General features: G+C 43.7%; 1 protein-coding gene across 8 annotated transcripts in view; it reads left to right on the top strand.

Moving 5' to 3' along the window:
* LOC110515674 (uncharacterized) overlaps window positions 1-22107 on the top strand; it is a 252866-nt gene that overhangs the window by 4694 nt on the left and 226065 nt on the right. For all 8 annotated transcript variants that reach the window (XM_090217615.1, XM_090217612.1, XM_090217614.1 and 5 more), the window contains exons 5-9: window positions 10349-10472; window positions 10882-11157; window positions 15348-15428; window positions 17798-17965; window positions 18700-18762. In XM_090217615.1, the coding sequence (XP_090073741.1) occupies window positions 10349-10472; window positions 10882-11157; window positions 15348-15428; window positions 17798-17965; window positions 18700-18762 (712 nt within the window). The remainder of the gene's footprint in view (window positions 1-10348; window positions 10473-10881; window positions 11158-15347; window positions 15429-17797; window positions 17966-18699; window positions 18763-22107) is intronic.

The following is a 22107-nucleotide window of genomic DNA, read 5'->3' as shown; positions in this document are numbered from 1 at the left end:
GGTTATACTAATGGATGCATTGTGCTTTACTTGAGCTATTGTAAGTCAAAGATAAATATATGTTGGTGGTTTGTATTATCTGAGAACCAGAGGGGAGGTCATGGACGTGCTGGTGTTTATAGTCTATCATGAGAGATAATACCTCAAGCGAACCACCTGATTCGGTTCTGTTTGTCCAGCTTGTTCCAATGGATCTCTATAGACTCTGAAGGAGAACAACATTCACAGAGTTGTTTAGAGAGTTTATCCACCTATTAAATGGACAAACTCACTCACATAAATCAGTCCCCCACATGGCATAGACCGCCCGGACTGGCCTCGGATTTGAAAACAAGCCAGGATGATATCGGATTTCTGTTGCAGCAAACAAATATTTTCTCAGGGTGTAGGTTTGCCGCCTCCTGTTCAGCTGATATGTGGAATAAACTGAGGTTCCACGCTGGCTCACTGCAGGATGACATCTCGTGTCATCAAGAGAGAGAGATCAGAAAGAGAGAGACCAGACAGAGAGAGAGACCAGAGAGAGACAGAAAGGATACCAGAGAGAGAGAGACCAGAAAAAGAGAGACTAGAGAGAGAGAGACCAGAGAGACAGAAAGAGATACCAGAGAGAGAGAGAGACCAGAGAGACCAGAGAGACAGAAAGAGATACCAGAGAGACCAGAAAGAGATACCAGAGAGAGAGAACAGAGAGAGACAGAAAGAGAGAGACCAGAAAGAGAGAGAGAGAGAGATATACCAGAGAGAGAGACCAGAGATAGGGAGACTAGAAAGAGAGAAAGGCCAGAAAGAGAGAGACAGAGATACCAGAGAGAGATACCAGAAAGAGAGAGACCAGAAAGAGGGAGACCAGAAAGAGAGGGAGAGAGAGAGATCAGGGAGAGAGAGAAAGATATGCAAGAGAGAGAGAGAGAGAGAGAGAGAGAGAGAAACCAGAAAGAGAGAGACCAGAGAGGGGGAGACCAGAAAGAGAGAAAGAGAGACCAGAGAGAGATAGAGCGAGACCAGAAAGAAAGAGAGAGACCAGAAAGAAAGAGAGAGATACCAGAGAGAGATAGCTGAAAGAGAGGGAGGGAGGGAGAGAGAGAAAAAGAGAGAGAGGGAGGGAGAGAGAAAGAGACATGGGGTGAACCCTGATCCAGCCTACACAGATAATTCCATTTGCTTTGGTTAACAAGGGCAAACCGAGATGGACTACGCTACTGCAAGACGTGTGAAATAATTTGTTCAGAATATTGATATACATTCTGATTTGAGGGAGGACAATTACTCAAGGGTAAAGATAGCCACCGCTGGTGGCTATAGCTTGAAAGGGTGCGTCCCAAACGGCACCGTATTACCTACAGACCTGGTCAAAGGTAGTGCACTATATAGGGAATAGAGTACCATTTGGGACGACCCTGCTATGTATATATGGCCTCCCGGTGATGTTTAAGGTGCAGGGTTTTTTAATAGCCATTTTAATAGATTGTCTAGAGATGAAGGACTAAGTCATATTGATTTAAGGTCAACAGCATGGGGCTCAGTTGGTAGAGCGTGGTGCTTGCAACACCAGAGTTGTGGGTTTGATTCCCACGGGGGACCAGTATGAACATGTATGTACTCACTACTGTAAGTCTCTCTGGTTAAGAGTGTCTGCTAAATGACTACAATGTAACCTGTTTGGTTTTTACTGCAGAGACTCATGTGGAATCATCAGTAGAACTGGAATGATGAGCAGTATTCACATTATATAGGATCTTATCAAATGAAAGTGTGTAACAACGAGATGTCTATGAGATGGATGGACGATACCCCGCACGTTTAGTGACAGCAGTGGGACGGTTTCCCCAGCTGGTTTAGGAAGACCAGTGCTTTTCACAATATCCATTGTTCCATCCGTATGGTTTTGGCTTTGCTAAAGAACGACCTGACCTGTCGTCCTCCTGGGGAAGCCAAGACGCAGAATATTCTTTGTGTTTTACAGTACATTACACAACTGTAAACACACACACTCACACACACTGTCCTGTCCTCTCTGGTCAGTGAGAGGAATCACTGAGGCAACATGTTTCTCCAGCCAGTCCCTGTATATCCTCTTCCTCCTCTATGGCCTGGGCTGGCCTGCTGTGCCTGAACCTGTTGGAAGGAGATCAGAGTGAAGGAAGGCAGAGAAACAGAGAGAGAAGGGGAGAGTAAGAGAGGGAGGGGAGGGGGAGGAAAGAGACAGACAGACAGACAGACAGATAAAGGGGAAGGGGGAGACAGAGATCGATGCTGAGAGAGATAAAGCGGGAGAAGAAAAGAGCGCAAGAGAGAGAGCGAGAGATAGAGAGGGGGTGAGAAAGAGGGGGAAGAGAGAAGGGAGAGGGAAGGGAGTGTGTGTGAGAGGGGAAAGAGAGGGCGAGACACCGCATTCATCTCCAATTATCTGAGTACTTTGACAGGTGATGTTGCCTGTCAGCTGGGAGGTCCGGTGGAGGGGGACTTGAGAAGGAGGTAGGGGGGACAGCATGAGGTGCAGAGGACCTCCCCTTTCTCCCCTTTCCTTCCCCCTACCACCAAAACCTCCAAACATCTCTCTCTTTACTCAGGAAAGGCAGAGGGGCTCGACTTTCTGGGCCTGGTTAATGTTCTGTCCATCTGGCAGCTCCCAGGCCAAACTGATACTCTTACCCAGAGTAGGATCTCTCCTCTCTTAGTGGACTGATTGTGTGATTAATACTGTTCCACAGAGATGGAGGGATCTCTCCTCTCTTAGTGGAGTGATTGTGTGATTTTACATTGTGTCTGTATGCCAAGCTCAATGACAGGTTCTGGAGTTCAAAATGAAATCAAGTACCACTGCTGTCTGTCTGTCTGTCCGTCTGTCTGTGATGCTGTCTGTCTGTCTGTCTGTCTGTCTGTCTGTCTGTCTGTCTGTCTGTCTGTCTGTCTGTCTGTGGTGCTATCTGTCTGTCTGTCTGTCTGTCTGTCTGTCTGTCTGTCTGTCTGTCTGTCTGTCTGTCTGTCTGTCTGTCTGTCTGTCTGTCTGTCTGTCTGTCTGTCTGTCTGTCTGTCTGTCTGTCTGTCTGTCTGTCTGTCTGTCTGTCTGTCTGTCTGTCTGTCTGTCTGTCTGTCTGTCCGTCTGTCTGTCTGTCTGTCTGTGGTGCTATCTGTCTGTGGTGGTGTCTGTCTGTCTGTGATGCTGTCTGTCTGTCTGTCTGTCTGTCTGTCTGTCTGTCTGTCTGTCTGTCTGTCTGTGGTGCTATCTGTCTGTGGTGGTGTCTGTCTGTCTGTGATGCTGTCTGTCTGTCTGTCTGTCTGTGGTGCACACACTATTTTGTATGTTGGTGCTATGTCAGTGAGTTATGGATGGTGCTGCTGGATGGTTGTGTTGTTGTCTATTCATGAGTGGGTTTGGAGGTGTTCCTTTTCTATATCTGTGTGTTACTGTACTCTAGCCTGTAGTGTAAGTCTCACTGTGTTACTGTATTCTGCCCTGTAATATAAGTATGTGTGTTACTGTATTCTACCCTGTAATGTTAGTCTTAGTGTGTTACTGTATTCTACCCTGTAATGTTAGTCTCAGTGTGTTATTGTAATCTACACTGTAATGTTAGTCTCAGTGTGTTACTGTATTCTGCCCTGTAATATAAGTATTTGTGTTACTGTATTCTACCCTGTAATGTTAGTCTTAGTGTGTTACTGTATTCTGCCCTGTACTATAAGTCTCAGTGTGTTACTGTATTCTATCCTGTAGTGTAAGTCTCAGTGTGTTACTGTATTCTGCCCTGTAATATAAGTATGTGTGTTACTCTATTCTACCCTGTAATGTTAGTCTCGGTGTGTTACAGTATTCTGCCCTGTAATATAAGTCTCAGTGTGTTACTGTATTCTACCCTGTAATGTTAGTCTCAGTGTGTTATTGTAATCTGCCCTGTAATATAAGTCTCAGTGTGTTACTGTATTCTACCCTGTAATGTTAGTCTCAGTGTGTTACTGTATTCTGCCCTGTAATATAAGTCTCAGTGTATTACTTTATTCTACCCTGTAATGTTAGTCTCAGTGTGTTACTGTATTCTGCCCTGTAATATAAGTATCAGTGTGTTACTGTATTCTACCCTGTAATGTTAGTCTCAGTGTGTTATTGTATTCTGCCCTGTAATGTTAGTCATAGTGTGTAACTGTATTCTGCCCTGTAATATAAGTCTGTGTGTTATTGTATTCTACCCTGTAATATAAGTCTCAGTGTGTTACTGTAATCTATCCTATAATGTACGTCTCAGTGTGTTACTGTAATTTACCCTGTAATGTTAGATTATAGTAACACACTGAGACTATCTTATAATGTAAGTCTCAATGTGTTGCTGTATTCTACCCTGTAATGTTAGTCTCAGTGTGTTACTGTAATCTATCCTATAATGTAAGTCTGTGTGTTACTGTATTCTACCCTGTAATGTAAGTCTCAGTGTGTTACTGTATTCTACCCTGTAATGTAAGTCTCAGTGTGTTACTGTATTCTACACTGTCATGTAAGTCTCTGTGTGTTACTGTATTCTACACTGTCATGTAGGTCTCTGTGTGTTACTGTATTCTACCCTGTAATGTAAGTCTCAGTGTGTTACTGTATTCAACACTGTCATGTAAGTCTCTGTGTGTTACTGTATTCTACCCTGTAATGTAAGTCTCAGTGTGTTACTGTATTCTACCCTGTTATGTAAGTCTCATGGTGTTACTGTATTCTACCCTGTAATGTAAGTCTCAGTGTGTTACTGTATTCTACCCTGTAATGTAAGTCTCAGTGTGTTACTGTATTCTACACTGTCATGTAAGTCTCTGTGTGTTACTGTATTCTACACTGTAATGTAAGTCGCAGTGTTTTACTGTATTCTACCCTGTAATGTAAGTACAATTTCTATCTTTCTTTTTAACTTTCTTTTTATCTCTCTCAATATTCTGTCTCTTATGAAACCACTGAACACATCAGTGAAATTGCAAATTCATTGTTTCCAACTGGGGTTATTCTCTCGCTCTCTCTATTCTCTCTTTCTATTCTTTGTTCTCTCTCTCTCTATTCCACCCACACACACACTTTTGAGTTTGAAAGAAAGTGCTTGCGTTCACACTTTCTTTGATTGTTTGCATATTCATAGTCTATGCATCAACGAGGTAACATATTCGTTCCGAGCTTGATCTGGTTGTGCTTCTTGTTTGTTTCTTGAACACGAGCTGACGATGCAAGTCATTTCGGAATCCATGATTAGATTTGTGTCAGACTCACTTTGTCAAAGAGTGAAAGAAGAGGACAAATAAAATAGTTTTCAGAAGTTTTGTCACTAAAGTGGTACCTTGTTTCTACCCACAACCCCCCAGCAGTAAGAGGGAAACATTTTTAAATCAATGTTTTGACGGTCAATCTTTCTGTGGGTGAATGAGAAATATTCATCAAATGAAGCACTTCTAGACCAGAGGCTAAAACAAAGGGTCCTAGTTTTGAACTAGAGGATTCATAGACAGGTACCACTGGACAGGCACCACTAGACTGGCACCACTGGACAGGCACCACTAGACAGGCACCACTAGACAGGTACCACTGGACAGGCACCACTGGACAGGCACCACTGGACATGTACCACTGGACAGGCACCACTGGACAGGCACCACTGGACAGGCACCACTGGACAGGCACCACTAGACAGGCACAACTGGACAGGCACCACTGGACAGGCACCACTGGACAGGCACCACTGGACAGGCACCACTGGACAGGCACCACTGGACTGGCACCACTGGACAGGCACCACTAGACAGGCACAACTGGACAGGCACAACTGGACAGGCACCACTGGACAGGCACCACTGGACAGGCACCACTGGACAGGTACCACTGTACAGGCACCACTGGACAGGCACCACTAGACAGGCACCACTGGACAGGCACCACTAGACAGGCACCACTGGACAGGCACCACTGGACAGGCACCACTGGACAGGCACCACTAGACAGGCACAACTGGACAGGCACCACTGGACAGGCACCACTGGACAGGCACCACTGGACAGGCACCACTGGACTGGCACCACTGGACAGGCACCACTAGACAGGCACAACTGGACAGGCACAACTGGACAGGCACCACTGGACAGGCACCACTGGACAGGCACCACTGGACAGGTACCACTGTACAGGCACCACTAGACAGGCACCACTGGACAGGCACCACTAGACAGGCACCACTGGACAGGCACCACTGGACAGGCACCACTAGACAGGCACAACTGGACAGGCACCACTGGACAGGCACCATTGGACTGACACCACTAAGACAGGCATCACTAGACAGGCACAACTGGACTGGCATTCAGAAAGGAGAGGACTTTAAATGTGTTTGGGGGGGAAAGCAAACGCTGTTCAAAAACCAACTCCACTTGATAGGAGCATGTGTTTGAGCCACAGATGGTAAGCAGTGGAGGAGGGGGGGGGGGGGGGTAGAGGGTGGGAGGAGGTGTCAGTAACGTATAACCCTTGACATCTAACCCTCAGGGTTCAAGTGTTCCAGTGTAGATATTGTGTGTAAATGACCTCAACAGGCTCATTTACACATACTAACATTAGATAGAAATACAGTGGCATGTGAATGTATTCACCCCCCTTGGCATTTTTCCTATTTTGTTGCCTTACACCCTGGAATTAAAATATATTTGTGGGGGGGGGGGGTTGTATCATTTGTTTTACACAACATACCTACCACTTTGAAGATGCAAAAGGGTTTCATACCAAAGGGGGTGTATACATACTTATGCACACACCACTTTTCAGTTGTTTTTTTTAAACAAGTTATTTTTTTCATTTTCACTTCACTCATTTGGACTATTTTGTGTATGTCCATTACATGGAATTCAGATAAAAATGGACTTAAATTGTAGGTTGTAAGGCAACAAAATAGGAAAAATGCCAAGAGGGGTGAATACTTTTGCAAGGCCCTGCACCGTGAAGAACAGCTCTCCCCTGGATAACAGATTGCAGCTCAGTGAGACCTGTGATATTAAAGGTTCGATGGAAATGAAAAGTACATGTTTTAGTCCCCTCTCTGGGTTCAATTAGTCTAATTCCTTCAATGTATCTCTCTCCTTATTCCGTACACATAACTATCCCACTGGGAACACATTAGTTGAATCAGTATTGTTTTCACCAACGTGGAATAGATGTGGAATTGCCGTCTGTGTCCAGATGGGATCTCTGCTGTTTTATGCAGGAATTCCAAATCATTCTTTTAGGTGGAATCTCAGGGAATAAACCTCTAGTTTTATGAATAGTCCTGCTCATCTCTCTCCATTCAATTGTAATATAAATGTTCTCTTTTTGCCCCAAGGCGACGATTCACCTTCCCAGTCTCTCTCTTTCTCTCGCCTACCCTCAGAAAGCATTTGATCTTTCTGTGGCTTTAACCTCGCTGCATATATATTTTAATCGTATGCTGTGTCAACGTTCTGTGAGAATTCAAGGGACACACAAGGCAGGAGGGGTATGTCTCTGAGGGAGTAGGTCATGAGCTATGAAGAGGAGAACTCATTTCCGGCCTATCTGAAGTGAGCTTAGTCTCTCGCTTACTCTTTAGTTACCTCTCTCTCTCTCTCTCTGTCCCCCCTTTCACTGTGTCGCTTGCTGAATGTCTCTCTCCATCTCTCCCACCTCTCTCTCTCTCTCTCTCTCTCTCTCTCTCCCTTCCTTCCTTGATCTCTCTCTCCATCTCCATTCCACTCTCTCTGTTGCCCTCTCCTTCTCTCTCTCTCTCTCTCTCTCTCCATCTCTATTCCACTCTCTCTGTTGCCCTCTCCTTCTCTCTCTCTCTCTCTCTCTCTCTCTCCATCTCTATTCCACTCTCTCTGTTGCCCTCTCCTTCTCTCTCTCTTTCTCTCCCCATGTCTTTGAATGGCCTTGTCATTGCATCATTGCGATTTCTGCTAAACTTGAAAGATTGTGTTTCTGGTGCTTCACTTTTAGCTGTTAATGCATTACTATAGTTTAATCTGAGTCCCAGGTTCAGTTTGAGGGGTTAAAGGGTTGGTTCAACAGGATGGAAATAGGAAATAGGAGGAGAGAAGTATCAGTGAAGAAATTGAAGAGGAATAGTGTTAGTGTTTCTATAATGAATGAGGTTCCATCTACAGTGGGGAGGACAAGTATTTGATACACTGCCGATTTTGCAGGTTTTCCTACTTACAAAGCATGTAGAGGTCTGTAATTTTTTTCATAGGTACACTTCAACTGTGAGAGACGGAATGTAAAACAAAAATCCAGAAAATCACATTGTATGATTTTTAAGTAATTAATTAGCATTTTATTGCATGACATAAGTATTTGATCACCTACCAACCAGTAAGAATTCCGGCTCTCACAGACCTGTTCATTTTTCTTTAAGAACCCCTCCTGTTCTCCACTCATTACCTGTATTAATTGCACCTGTTTGAACTCGTTACCTGTATAAAAGACACCTGTCCACACACTCAATCAAACAAACCTCTCCACAATGGCCAAGACCAGAGAGCTGTGTAAGGACATCAGGGATAAAATTGTAGACCTGCACAAGGCTGGGATGGGCTACAGGACAATAGGCAAGCAGCTTGGTGAGAAGGCAACAACTGTTGGCGCAATTATTAGAAAATGGAAGAAGTTCAAGATGACGGTCAATCACCCTCGGTCTGGGGCTCCATGCAAGCCTCATCAATGATCATGAGGAAGGTGAGGGATCAGCCCAGAACTACACGGCAGGACCTGGTCAATGACCTGAAGAGAGCTGGGACCACAGCCTCAAAGAAAACCATTAGTAACACACTATGCCATCATGGATTAAAATCCTGCAGCGCACGCAAGGTCCCCTGCTCAAGCCAGCGCATGTCCAGGCCCATCTGAAGTTTGCCAATGACCATCTGGATGATCCAGAGGAGGAATAGAAGAATGTAATGTGGTCTGATGAGACAAAAATATAGCTTTTTGGTCTAAACTCCACTTGTCGTGTTTGGAGGAAGAAGAAGTATGAGTACAACCCCAAGAACACCATCCCAACCGTGAAGCATGGAGGTGGAAACATCATTCTTTGGGGATGCTTTTCTGCAAAGGGGACAGGACGACTGCACCGTATTGAGGGGAGGATGGATGGGGCCATGTATCGTGAGATCTTGGCCAACAACCTCCTTCCCTCAGTAAGAGCATTGAAGATGGGTGGTGGCTGGGTCCTCCAGCATGACAACGACCCGAAACACACAGCCAGGGCAACTAAGGAGTGGCTCCGTAAGAAGCATCTCAAGGTCCCCGAGTGGCCTAGCCAGTCTCCAGACCTGAACCCAAAAGAAAATCTTTGGAGGGAGCTGAAAGTCCGTATTGCCCAGTGACAGCCCCGAAACCTGAAGGATCTGGAGAAGGTCTGTATGGAGGGGTGGGCCAAAATTCCTGCTGCAGTGTGTGCAAACCTGGTCAAGAACTACAGGAAACGTATGATCTCTGTAATTGCAAACAAAGGTTTCTGTACCAAATATTAAGTTCTGCTTTTCTGATGTATCAAATACTTATGTCATGCAATAAAATGCTTATGAATTACTTATATATCATACAATGTTATTTTCTCACAGTTGAAGTGTACCTATGATAAAAATTACAGACCTCGACATGCTTTGTAAGTAGGAAAACCTGAAAAATCGGCAGTGTATCAAATACTTGTTCTCCCCACTGTCTGTTGGTGGTACCATCCCCATTACATTCAGTGTTCACAATGTGCTAGAGATGTTCTGCCAGCAGTGTTGAACTGAAACGTCTGGGTTAACAAACCTATCGCCTTGTCATCTTCCTTTTTGCATTTTTCTCTTTATAACAATGTTTTCTTTCTAAGCTATACACTGTAGTTAGCCATGGTCTTGTGTTTTCTAGTCTAGACCTGTATGTGAAGTAAGAGGAATTTAATTGAAGTTTGAATAAATGATTATTCGATTTGGAATGACAGGGATGCTGAAATAAATGTAATCTGGCTGGATGAATCATGTTTGGCATAAAATTCTAGCTTTACATGTAAGCGGCCATTTTGCGCTAGGGGGCTATAGAAGAACGTTGTCAAGTGATTCAAGTTGATTGGTTTTCTTACTACACAGTCATAGAAAGCTATAAGACATCCAGCATGATTATTCATATTCATTCTCAATGTTTATTTTTGACAGTCCATTTAGCAAATGCTAATTTTATGGGTAAAATCTTCTACGTTAGCTATTAATGCTCTTCCAACCAAGACTGAAAGTTCCAAAACAACATTTTCACTGTTAGGCCCATTGTTCAGTTTCATATTTTTTTGTCAATTTGACAATATGCAGCTCGAACAATGTACATGTTTTCTTTCAGATTGGTGTTCCCCAATGGTCTGTCCAGTGAATACTCTCTAGTCACCACCTTCCGGCTGAGGAAAACCACGAAGAAAGACCGCTGGTATCTGTGGCAGATATTCGACCAGACGGGAGGTACCCAGGTAGGTCTGAATGTCCACTATAAGGATATTCATGATGTCTGGGTGTATAGCATTGAATTGGGTTTGGATCTATATTGATTTATTGATTTGTTGATTGACTGATCAGTCGATCGCTCACTCACTCTGCCAGTTCGCCCAGCAGGTCAGTCGGTCCATCGGCTGGTTGGCTGGTAGGTCGGTTGGCTGGTAGGTCAGTCAAGTCGGTTGGCCGTGTGGTCAGTAGGTCGGTCTGTCAGTTGGTTTACCATTGGTTAATTGATCAACGTTTTCATGCCATGACTGATGCTTGTATCTACCATGACCCTGATGGTAATGGTAATGAATGGAAGGCAACACCGGCAGGTATAAAGCTTTATAACTTGTTATGAGGCAATATAATGTCTACAATCTCCTCCGGCTCTATCTTCAGGTGTCTGTAGTGTTGGACGGAGCTAAACGAGCAGTGGAGTTCTCAGCCCGGGGCCTTCTGAAGAACAGCCTCCACTACACCTTTAAGAGCCGAGACCTGCACACCCTGTTTGACCGCCAATGGCACAAGCTGGGTGTGGCGGTCCAGAGCAGCATCGTCTCCGTTTACATGGACTGTAAACTAATAGAGAGGAGGCTGACAGACGAGAAGGATGAAATCGACCCCAGCGGATATACGCTGATTACAACCCGGGTGGAGGATGGACGGCCTGTAGATGTACGTTTAGGCCTAAAGCCACAATCTGGAAATATAACCGTTCTGAAATTCATAGACGGAGCATGACTGACAGTCCATGAGATCGACATTATACTTTTAAACATACAGTAACTATATATGGTTGCCTTCAAGGGCAATGTCTAGAAGGGTCCCAGCAAACCGGGAACATTCCCAGAACATTAGCTAAGATTCCCATTAAGTTCTAGTTAGGGTTTTATCTAAACATCCCTTTTAATAACAAAATATTTTATTTTTCAAAAAATATTTTTAAATTAAGTATCGTTGGAATATTCTCCTAACATTCACTAAAATGTTGTGCACAACACTCTGTGAAAGTTCCCAGAACATTTGTTAGGTTGTCGCAGATGTTCTCGTTACACAAAAGCGGTCCATTCATGGTGATGAATGTTTAATATTTGCCTGATGTTGCGAGAGCATTCCTACAACACATTTAACCTGTTCGTTAAAGGTTCCCAGAATGTTTCATTAGGTTGTGGGAACAGTCTGGTGGGATCATTGAGGGTTGTCGTGTCTTTGGCTATGCCGGATTAAGTGATATGACATGCTGTTCTATAAAATCCTTTCTCTGTAATTAATATTACCTGATTGAGCTAATCATGTAATTAACTAGAAAGTCGAGGCACCATGAAATAATATTTATAGAGCTGTTATCTTCCAAATAAACTCTTAAAGACCTAGAAATATTTTTCATCAATAGCAGTCAATATTAATCGTCACCTTATTTCAGTCTCATCTGAAAGTTGTAAAATCTTGGTTATCTTCACGAACCCTGGCTTACAAGTTGAATCAGCAATACAAAATTGGATTTAATTATTTATTTACTAAATATCTAACTAATCACACAGAATTACATATACACAGAATGAATCATACATTGATTACAAATGATGTCATAAAGGATAACGTCCCTAGCGGACAGAACAGATATGACAGCTGGTTACACAAAGGACGGGGGTTGGGTTTGAGTGAAAGAGCAGGAAGATTTGAGGAACAATCGTCCTCAGAACAGGAGGTTACATTTTCGTCAAGGCTTTATATCGTAAAATATGAAAACCCAATCTCTCATTTGGAAGCTAAAATTACATTTAATCTTTTCACAAATAATTGTATATTTATTTATTTGTATTTGAATTGCACAATTCCATGTGAATCTAACTATAATGTGTAGTCTTTCCCAGATACAGTTTAGGTCGTCCTGTCATCAGTCATAATGTCTCAGATGACAACCGAACTGACATCATATTCATTAAGTACCAACGCATATTTTCAACTGGTTCTATTACCGAAATATGGTTCCTTTCCCTACACTTGTTTGATGTTCCCAGACTCTCTATGAGTCAAGAGATAGGCAAGGGAGAAAGGTATTTATGGGGGGTCATAAACCTTACCCACAGGTAACGTTCTCCTAACATTCACTAAAAGGTTACCCACAGGCCAACGTCATGACAGGGTACATCACAAAATATATGTTCCCAAAGCACCAAAACTGTCCAGTTATGTGGATGATTCTACAATGTTTCTTTTGGGGTACAAAACACATTCACCTGATGTTACAAGGATGATCCCAGGTGGTAAGGGTAGGCAACAACACATCTGCCACGCTGATCCTCAACAAGGGGGACCCTCAGGGGTGCATGCTTGGTCCCCAGCTGTACTCCCTGTTCACCCAAGATTGCATGGCCATGCACGATTCCAAAACCATCATGGGAATGGCGCCGGAGGGGATGTTATTTTGTGTGTTTTTTCGCATTGTTTGTAACTTATTTTGCACATAATGTTGCTGCTAACGTCTCTTATGACTCAAAAGAGCTTCTGGATATCAGAACAGTGATTTCTTAACTAGAACTGGACAAATATTTTTTCTTTAATAAGTCTGACACAAAGGATATACTGCTTCTCCGATACCAGGCCCAAATCCCTGTCATTCGCGTGAAGAAAAGACGGAAACACAGGGGGCGGAAATCGGGGTGCCTTGTGAGAATTTGTCGGTGAGTGAGTAACCCGCCTCTACCATCCGTTCTATTGGCCAATGTGCAGTGACTGGAAAATAAACTGGATAATCTCCGCTCGAAACTATCCTACCAACGGGACATTAAAACCTGTAATATCTTATGTTTCACCGAGTCGTGGCTGGACCACAACACAGATTCTATACAGTTGGCTGGGTTTTCCATGCATCGGCAGGACAGAACAGATACGTCTGGTAAAATGAATAACAGCTGGTGTCTAATATTAAAGAGGTCTCAAGGTATTGCTCGCCTGAGGGAGAGTACCTCATGATAAGCTGTAGACCACACTATCTACCAAGAGAGTTTTCATCTATATTTTCCCTAGCTATCTATTTACCACAACAAATCGATGCTGGCACTAAGACAGCACTCAATGAACTGTATAAGGCAATAAGCAAACAAGAAAATGCTCATCTAGAAGTGGCGCTCCTAGTGGCCGGGGACTTTAATGCAGGCAATCCTTTTTACCTCATTTCTACCATTATGTCATATGTGCAAACAGAGGAAAAAAAACTCTAGACCACCTTTCATTTGGCAAATCTGATCATAATTCCATCCTTCTGATTCCTGCTTACAAGCAAAAACTAAAGCAGGAAGTACCAGTGACTCGCTCAATACGGAAGTGGTCAGATGACACGGATGCTATGCTACAGGACTGTTTTGCTAGCACAGACTGGAATATTTTCCGGGATTCATCCAATGGCATTAAGGACAATACCACCTCAGTCACCGGATTCATCAATAAGTGCATCGACGACGTCGTTCCCACAGTGTCAGTACATACATTTCCCAACCAGAAGTCATGGATTACAGGCAACATCCTCATGAGCTAAAGGCTAGAGCTGCTGCTTTCAAGGAGCGGGACACTAATCCAGACGCTTATGAGAAATCCCGCTTTTCCCTCAGACGAACCATCAAACAGGCAAAGCGTGAATACAGGACTAAGATTGAATCCTACTACACCCGCTCTGACGCTCGTTGGATGTGGCAGGGCGTATAAACTATTACAGAATACAAAGGGAAACTGGACAGCTGTGTGATCACGTTGTCCATAGCTGATGTGAGCAAGACCCTTAAACAGATGTTGCTCACATCAGAAAGGCCGGATTACCATGACGTGTACTCAGAGCATGTGTGGACCAACTGGCAAGTGTCTTCACTGACATTTTCAACCTCTCCCTGACCGAGTCTGTAATACCTACATGTTTGAAGCAGACCACCATAGTCCCTGTGTCCAAGAAAGTGAAGGTAACCTGCCTAAATGACTACCGAACTGTTGCACTCACGTCGATAGCCATGAAGTGCTTAGAAAGGTTGGTCATGGCTCACATCAACACCATCATCCCAGAAACCCTAGACCCATTCCAATTTGCGTACAGCCCCAACAGATCCACAGATGACGCAATCTCAATCGCACTCCACACTGCTCTTTCCCACCTGGAGAAAAGGTGAGAAGGTGAGAATGCTGTTCATTGACTACAGCTCAGCTTTCAACACCATAGTGCCCATAAAGCTCATCACTAAGCTAAGGACCCTGGGACTAACAACTCCCTCTGCAACTGGATCCTGGACTACCTGACGGGCCTGTTGTATTCGGCACATGTGACAAATAACATTTTATTTGATAACTGAATGTTTGCATAACTGGACAGTTTTTGTGTTTTGGGAACATATCTCTTGACCAGTCAGTGTTACCACAACCTAATGAAATATTCTTGGAACCTTTAAAGAACAGAGGAAATGTGTTCTGGGAACGTACTTGTAATATCTCATGCTTTTTGCACCCTTAAAGAACCATTCTAGAAGCGGAGGCCCAACTGGACAGCTTTTGTGTTTGGGGAACATATCTTTTGTGATGTCCCCAAAAGTTCTCACCAGACTAATGAAATGATTCTGGGAACCTGTTAAAGAATAGATCTTGAATGTTCTTGAAACATCAGGCAAATGTTTTATACAATCATTCTAAAAGAACATTTGCCGCGAACAAACAAATGTTCTGGGAACTTTCACATAACCAATTTTGGTGTGCTGGGGTTGCTTAGTTTCGGTCAAAGAAACATGTTTCCTATTTCAAAATATACATTGTTAGCATTTTAAAAAGTTAGTTTTTCTCCATATCTGAATCATCATAATGTCCCTAACAGATGTCTTTCTCTCCAGATCGAACTGCAACAAATCCTGATCTACTGTGACCCATACCTGGCTGAGATGGAGAACTGCTGTGAGCAGGCAGGATCTACGGTAAGATATTTTACACTCCTTTTATGTACAATGCACATTTTAGGACATACATGAGACCTTCGACGTGGCTTGATATACGGTAGAGCAGGGTTATTAAATTCTTACCCTATGAATTCCGGAGTACTTCTAGTTTTCTGTTTTACCTGATAATTAATTGCACGCACCTGCTTTCCCAGATCTAAATCAGTCCCTGTTTATTTTTTTTTAATTAAAAAAACATATATATATATATTTATCCATTATTTTACCAGGTAAGTTGACTGAGAACACGTTCTCATTTACAGCAACGACCTGGGGAATAGCTAGGGGGATGAATGAGCCAATTGTAAGAGGGGAATATATATTTTTAAAGCATTGGAACTGGCTTCTTGGTCGATATTTGAATTTAAGGGCAATATGTAATATAATCTGGTTGAGTTGTGTTTGCCCTTCTTGAAAACTACCCAACTGAATGATGTTTCTTCCATAGGGGACATCTTATCCAGGTTACTGTGCAATATCTTTGTGACAGCTGCTGATGTAAAACGGGATTTATAAATACATTTGATTGATAGATTGATAGATAGATATTATTCTGTTAGATCATATTGCAGACCAGGTCAATGGAGAGTGACCTTACAGACTGTGGATGAATCCCAAATAGCACCCTATTCCCAGTATAGTGCACTACGTTTGACCAGAGCCCATAGGAAAAAGCGTGCAATTTGGACTGCTAACTGTGTTTAAAAGGAGAAGTGACCTTTGACATTTTGACAGTTAGGCCCATATGTATTCATACCCATGTTGTCATCTCAGTGAGTGTTGGGTTATGTTGATTCAATGTGCTAGGTCACATGTGATCTATATGGTTGGAAATAGTGTGTTTCAGTGACCTCTCACCTTTGGCCTATGACAGTTATAATATATATCCATAACCAGGATGTTATCTCAGTGTGCATTGAGTTTCAGTACTGGGGCTCAGTCAATATGGTAGGAAATAATGTATTGGCATTCAAAAACCTTAAGTATTGTCCTTTCCTCATTCCCCTGTGACAGTCATCTAGTTCCACAGTAATTAAGGTATCTCATTGGGTCAATGAATCATTGGACATTAACTGATTGTTAACTGATTATGAATGCGGTAGTGGTACTGGACTGTTATTACATATTATTTGAGAACTGCATTTCAACATGTGTTGTATTATAATTGTCTGGTTTCCTATACCCAAATTAAGCCTACTCCTAAACTAAATAGCACCTTCAATTGAGATTTTACATTGCTTTCTAGACCAAAATTCTGTCTAGCCCTGGACTCAAGTTCAAGTCAACTAGAAAACAGAATTGAATAGCAACATGAAATGATTAGGCTTAAGGTGGTTCCAGGAAACTGGCCCTTAAATAGCAGAGTCATGTGTCTAAACAGTTTGTATGCAGTGGACATATATAAAATAGTCCAAATTGGTGAAGTTAAATAAAAAAAAAAACTTGTTTCAAACTATTTAAAACATTTTTAAAAACTGAAAAGTGGTGCATGTATATGTATTCAGCCCCTAAATAAGATCTGGTGCAACCAGTTACCTTCAGAACTAATTAGCAAATTAACTTAAGTCCACCTGTGTGCAAGTGCCACATGATCTGTCACATGATCTCAGTATATGTACACCTGTTCTGAAAGGCCCCAGAGTCTGCAACATCACTAAGCAAGAGCCACCACCAAGCAAGCGGCACCATGAAGACCAAGGAGCTCCAAACAGGTCAGGGAGTGGAGAAGTACAGATCAGGGTTCGGATACAAAAATCCGTTATTAAAAAATTGAAAGAATATGGCACTACAACAAACCTGCCAAGAGAGGGCCGCCCACCAAAACTCACAGACCAGGCAAGGAGGGTATTAATCAGAGATGCAACAAAGACACCAAAGATAACCCTGAAGGAGCTGCAAAGCTCCACAGCGGAGATTGGAGTATCTGTCCATAGGACCACTTTAAGCCATACATTCCACAGAGCTGGGCTTTACGGAAGAGTGGCCAGAAAAAAAGCCATTGCTTAAAGAAAAGAATAAGGAAGCACGTTTGGTGTTCGCCAAAAGGCATGTGGGAGACTCCCCAAACATATGGAAGAAGGTACTCTGGTCAGACAAGACTAAAATTGAGCTTTTTGGCCATCAAGGAAAACGCTATGTCTGGTACAAACCCAACACCTCTCATCACCCCTGTTTTATTGTCTTATTTCGTGTTTGTTTCACAAGAAAAAATATTTTGCATCTTCAAAGTGGTAGGCATGTCGTGTGAATCAAATGATACAAACCCCCAAAAATCTATTTTAGTTCCAGATTGTAAGGCAACAAAATGGTAAAAATCCCAACTGTAAATCTTTGTATTGATCCTACAGTGTGAGCCTAGCAGGGAGGGCCCTGGTGCTGGAGGGGTGACTCCCAATCCCTTGAATACAGATGGAGCAGGCCAGCTCCCCCGGATGCTCTCCCAGCCCGTCCAGCCAGCTCGGGTCCAGCGGGTCCAGCATTCCAGCAGTGACAGATGTCAATGCTCAGCAGAGAAGGTACAGTCCATAGAAATATCCTGCATCCCAAACAGCACTCTATTCTCTGTTTTGTGCACTACTTTTGACCAAGGCCAATAGGGAATAGGGTGCCATTGTATTCGATAAACATTTTTAGTAAAAGTATGAATTTCAGCACCCTTCGGAAGGACTTCTTGTTGTACAGGACTAAAATAGGTACAGGTAAGCGTTTTCAGAATTTCAAGTATCGACTGGTGGCAACTCAATGTTGTTGCTAGCAAATCGTGTGACCACTTATCAATACTCAACTCAACCTCGATATAGGAGATCGGAGTTGAGCAATCCTCAGGAACAATCTGTCCAAACAGCAAATATAATCCTAATGGGTTCTCCGTCTCAGTGTTCTGTTCTAATGGAACCATGCATTCAGATATCCCACTGCTGACACCAAACGTATTAAACAAGAAAATAAATACAAAATTAAAGCACATTTATGCCAATGGGTTTTCTTGGATGCCAACCAAAGGCAGGAAATAAAAGCTTATTAGCAGTAATTTGGCACAAATATGTAGTTGCTTTGTTTGAGGCATGGCCGCCATCTCCAGAGGTGGTTCCACTAATGTCCATGGAAGTGTTCTGAAAGCAGACTTCAGACAGAGGGGTACCTTGGGGAATTTCTCATGTCTTTGGGGAGTTTTTAATGTGTGGACGGACAGTCATTAGCAAGCTAGTTCAGGTAAATTACATCAATTAAATGTTCTTGTTCTTTGTAGGGTGATCAAGGTCTACCAGGCTTGGCAGGACTTCCAGGACAGAAAGGCGATCAAGGAGACAAGGTAAAGGAGATGTTGAATATCTATCTGGCTCAGTAAATACCATCATGACTGTGCAAGTGTACACAGGTATTGTACCTGTAGAATTCAGTTACAATTCTAACAGAGATAAAGCTGTTGTGCTTCCTTAGTCACATATTTCAGGGAGAGAGACAAAGACGGAGATGGAGAAAAGACAGACAGAGACGGAGGCAGACAGAGACAGAGACGGAGGCAGACAGAGACAGAGACGGAGGCAGACAGAGACAGAGACGGAGGCAGACAGAGACAGAGACGGAGGCAGACAGAGACAGAGACGGAGACAGACAGAGACAGAGATGGAGGCAGACAGAGACAGAGATGGAGACAGAGAAAAGACAGACAGAGACAGACAGAGACAGAGACGGAGAGAGACAGAGATGGAGACAGACAGAGACGGAGACAGACAGAGACAGAGATGGAGACAGAGAAAAGACAGACAGAGATGGAGACAGACAGAGATGGAGACAGACAGAGAAAAGACAGACAGAGATGGAGACAGACAGAGAAAAGACAGACAGACAGAGACAGAGATGGAGACAGAGATGGAGACAGAGATGGAGACAGAGAGAGACAGAGAAAAGACAGACAGAGATGGAGACAGACAGAGACAGAGACGGAGACAGACGGAGATGGAGACAGAGAAAAGACAGACAGAGACGGAGATGGAGACAGACAGAGAAAAGACAGACAGAGATGGAGACAGACAGACAGAGACAGAGATGGAGACAGAGAAAAAACAGACAGAGATGGAGACAGATAAAAGACAGACAGAGACAGAGATGGAGACAGAGAAAAGACAGACAGAGATGGAGACAGACAGACAGAGACAGAGATGGAGACAGAGAAAAGACAGACAGACAGAGACAGACAGAGACGGAGAGAGACAGAGATGGAGACAGACAGAGACAGAGATGGAGACAGACAGAGATGGAGACAGACAGAGAAAAGACAGACAGAGACAGAGATGGAGACAGAGAGAGACAGAGAAAAGACAGACAGAGACAGACAGAGACAGAGACAGACAGAGACAGAGATGGAGACAGACAGAGACGGAGACAGACAGAGATGGAGACAGACAGAGACGGAGATGGAGACAGACAGGGAAAAGACAGACAGAGACAGGGATGGAGACAGAGAAAAGACAGACAGAGACGGAGATGGAGACAGACAGAGATGGAGACAGACAGAGACAGAGACGGAGACAGACAGAGACAGAGATGGAAACAGACAGAGACAGAGATGGAGACAGACGGAGACAGAGACGGAGACAGACAGAGACAGAGATGGAAACAGACAGAGATGGAGGCAGACAAAGATGGAGGCAGACAGAGATGGAGGCAGACAGAGACGGAGGCAGACAGAGACGGAGGCAGACAGAGACGGAGGCAGACAGAGACGGAGACAGACAGAGACAGAGATGGAGGCAGACAGAGACGGAGACAGACAGAGATGGAGACAGACAGAGACGGAGATGGAGACAGACAGAGATGGAGGCAGACAGAGACAGAGATGGAGACAGACGGAGACCGACAGAGACAGAGATGGAGACAGACGGAGACGGAGCTGGAGACAGACGGAGACGGAGCTGGAGACAGACAGAGACAGAGATGGAGACAGAGAAAAGACAGACAGAGACGGAGATGGAGACAGAGACAGAGACGGAGACAGACAGAGACGGAGACAGACAGAGACGGAGACAGACAGAGACGGAGACAGACAGAGACGGAGACAGACAGAGACGGAGACAGACAGAGACGGAGACAGACAGATACGGAGACAGACAGAGACAGAGACGGAGACAGACGGAGACGGACAGAGACTGAGACGGACAGAGACAGAGACGGACAGAGACAGAGATGGAGACAGACAGAGATGGAGACAGACAGAGATGGAGACAGACAGAGATGGAGACAGACAGAGACGGAGACAGACATAGAAAAGACAGACAGCGAAAACACAGACGGAGACAGAAATAAGGAAATATGTCCTGGATTGTGTGTTATCCTCCATGATTTAAAAATGGAAATAAGTCCCAGACTGTATTGACAGACAGAGACAGAGATGGAGACAGAGAAAAGACAGACAGAGACGGAGATGGAGACAGAGACAGAGACGGAGACAGACAGAGACGGAGACAGACAGAGACGGAGACAGACAGAGACGGAGACAGACAGAGACGGAGACAGACAGAGACGGAGACGGAGACGGACAGAGACGGAGACGGACAGAGACAGAGACGGACAGAGACAGAGACGGACAGAGACGGAGACGGACAGAGACGGAGACAGACAGAGACGGAGACAGACAGAGATGGAGACAGACAGAGACGGAGACAGACATAGAAAAGACAGACAGCGAAAAGACAGACACAGACGGAGACAGAAATAAGGAAATATGTCCTGGATTGTGTGTTATCCTCCATGATTTAACAATGGAAATAAGTCCCAGACTGTATTGAGTGTTATCCTCCATGATTTAACAATGGAAATATGTCCCAGACTGTATTGCGTTTTATCCTCCGTGATTTAACAATGGAAATATGTCCCAGACTGTATTGAGTGTTATCCTCCATGATTTAACAATGGAAATAAGTCCCAGACTGTATTGAGTGTTATCCTCCATGATTTAACAATGGAAATAAGTCCCAGACTGTATTGAGTGTTATCCTCCATGATTTAACAATGGAAATATGTCCCAGACTGTATTGAGTGTTATCCTCCATGATTTAACAATGGAAATAAGTCCCAGACTGTATTGCGTTTTATCCTCCGTGATTTAACAATGGAAATAAGTCCCAGACTGTATTGCGTTTTATCCTCCATGATTTAACAATGGAAATAAGTCCCAGACTGTATTGTGTGTTATCCTCCATGATTTAACAATGGAAATAAGTCCCAGACCGAATCAACGTAATAGTAATAGAACGAGCATGAAATTCAGTCCTTTTACAATATATAACCGTCAGTATCAGTTCAACATTTCATTTGCTACATGTTTAAAGCCTTGAAATCAGACACAAACAAGTACAGGTGGCTCTCCATTACGCCTCTCCATTGTTTTGTGTGAAATTGTGAAAACTCAAAAATAATGTGGTGCGTTATGGGATTCCACATCGCTCTGAAGCCTTTGAAGTGGCTATCGGAGGGTCTAATACACCCTCCATAATTTTCACTCCCTCAGCATAGGGACACTTGTGTATATGGCAGATGAGCGTGTGAATGCACAAATGGAGGGCTGAGGGCCGAAGGGACTGACAGAAAGAGAGAGAGAGTAGCCAGTGTGTTTGACAGAAAGAGAGAGAGAAGAAGAGCCAGTGTGTTTGACAGA

Source organism: Oncorhynchus mykiss, chromosome 23 (genome assembly GCF_057628025.1).
Source record: "Oncorhynchus mykiss isolate SJ-2025 chromosome 23, ASM5762802v1, whole genome shotgun sequence".
Taxonomy (NCBI): Eukaryota; Metazoa; Chordata; class Actinopteri; order Salmoniformes; family Salmonidae; genus Oncorhynchus; species Oncorhynchus mykiss.
Note: the sequence above shows the minus strand (reverse complement) of the source record. Positions and strands in the feature narration are given on the sequence as shown.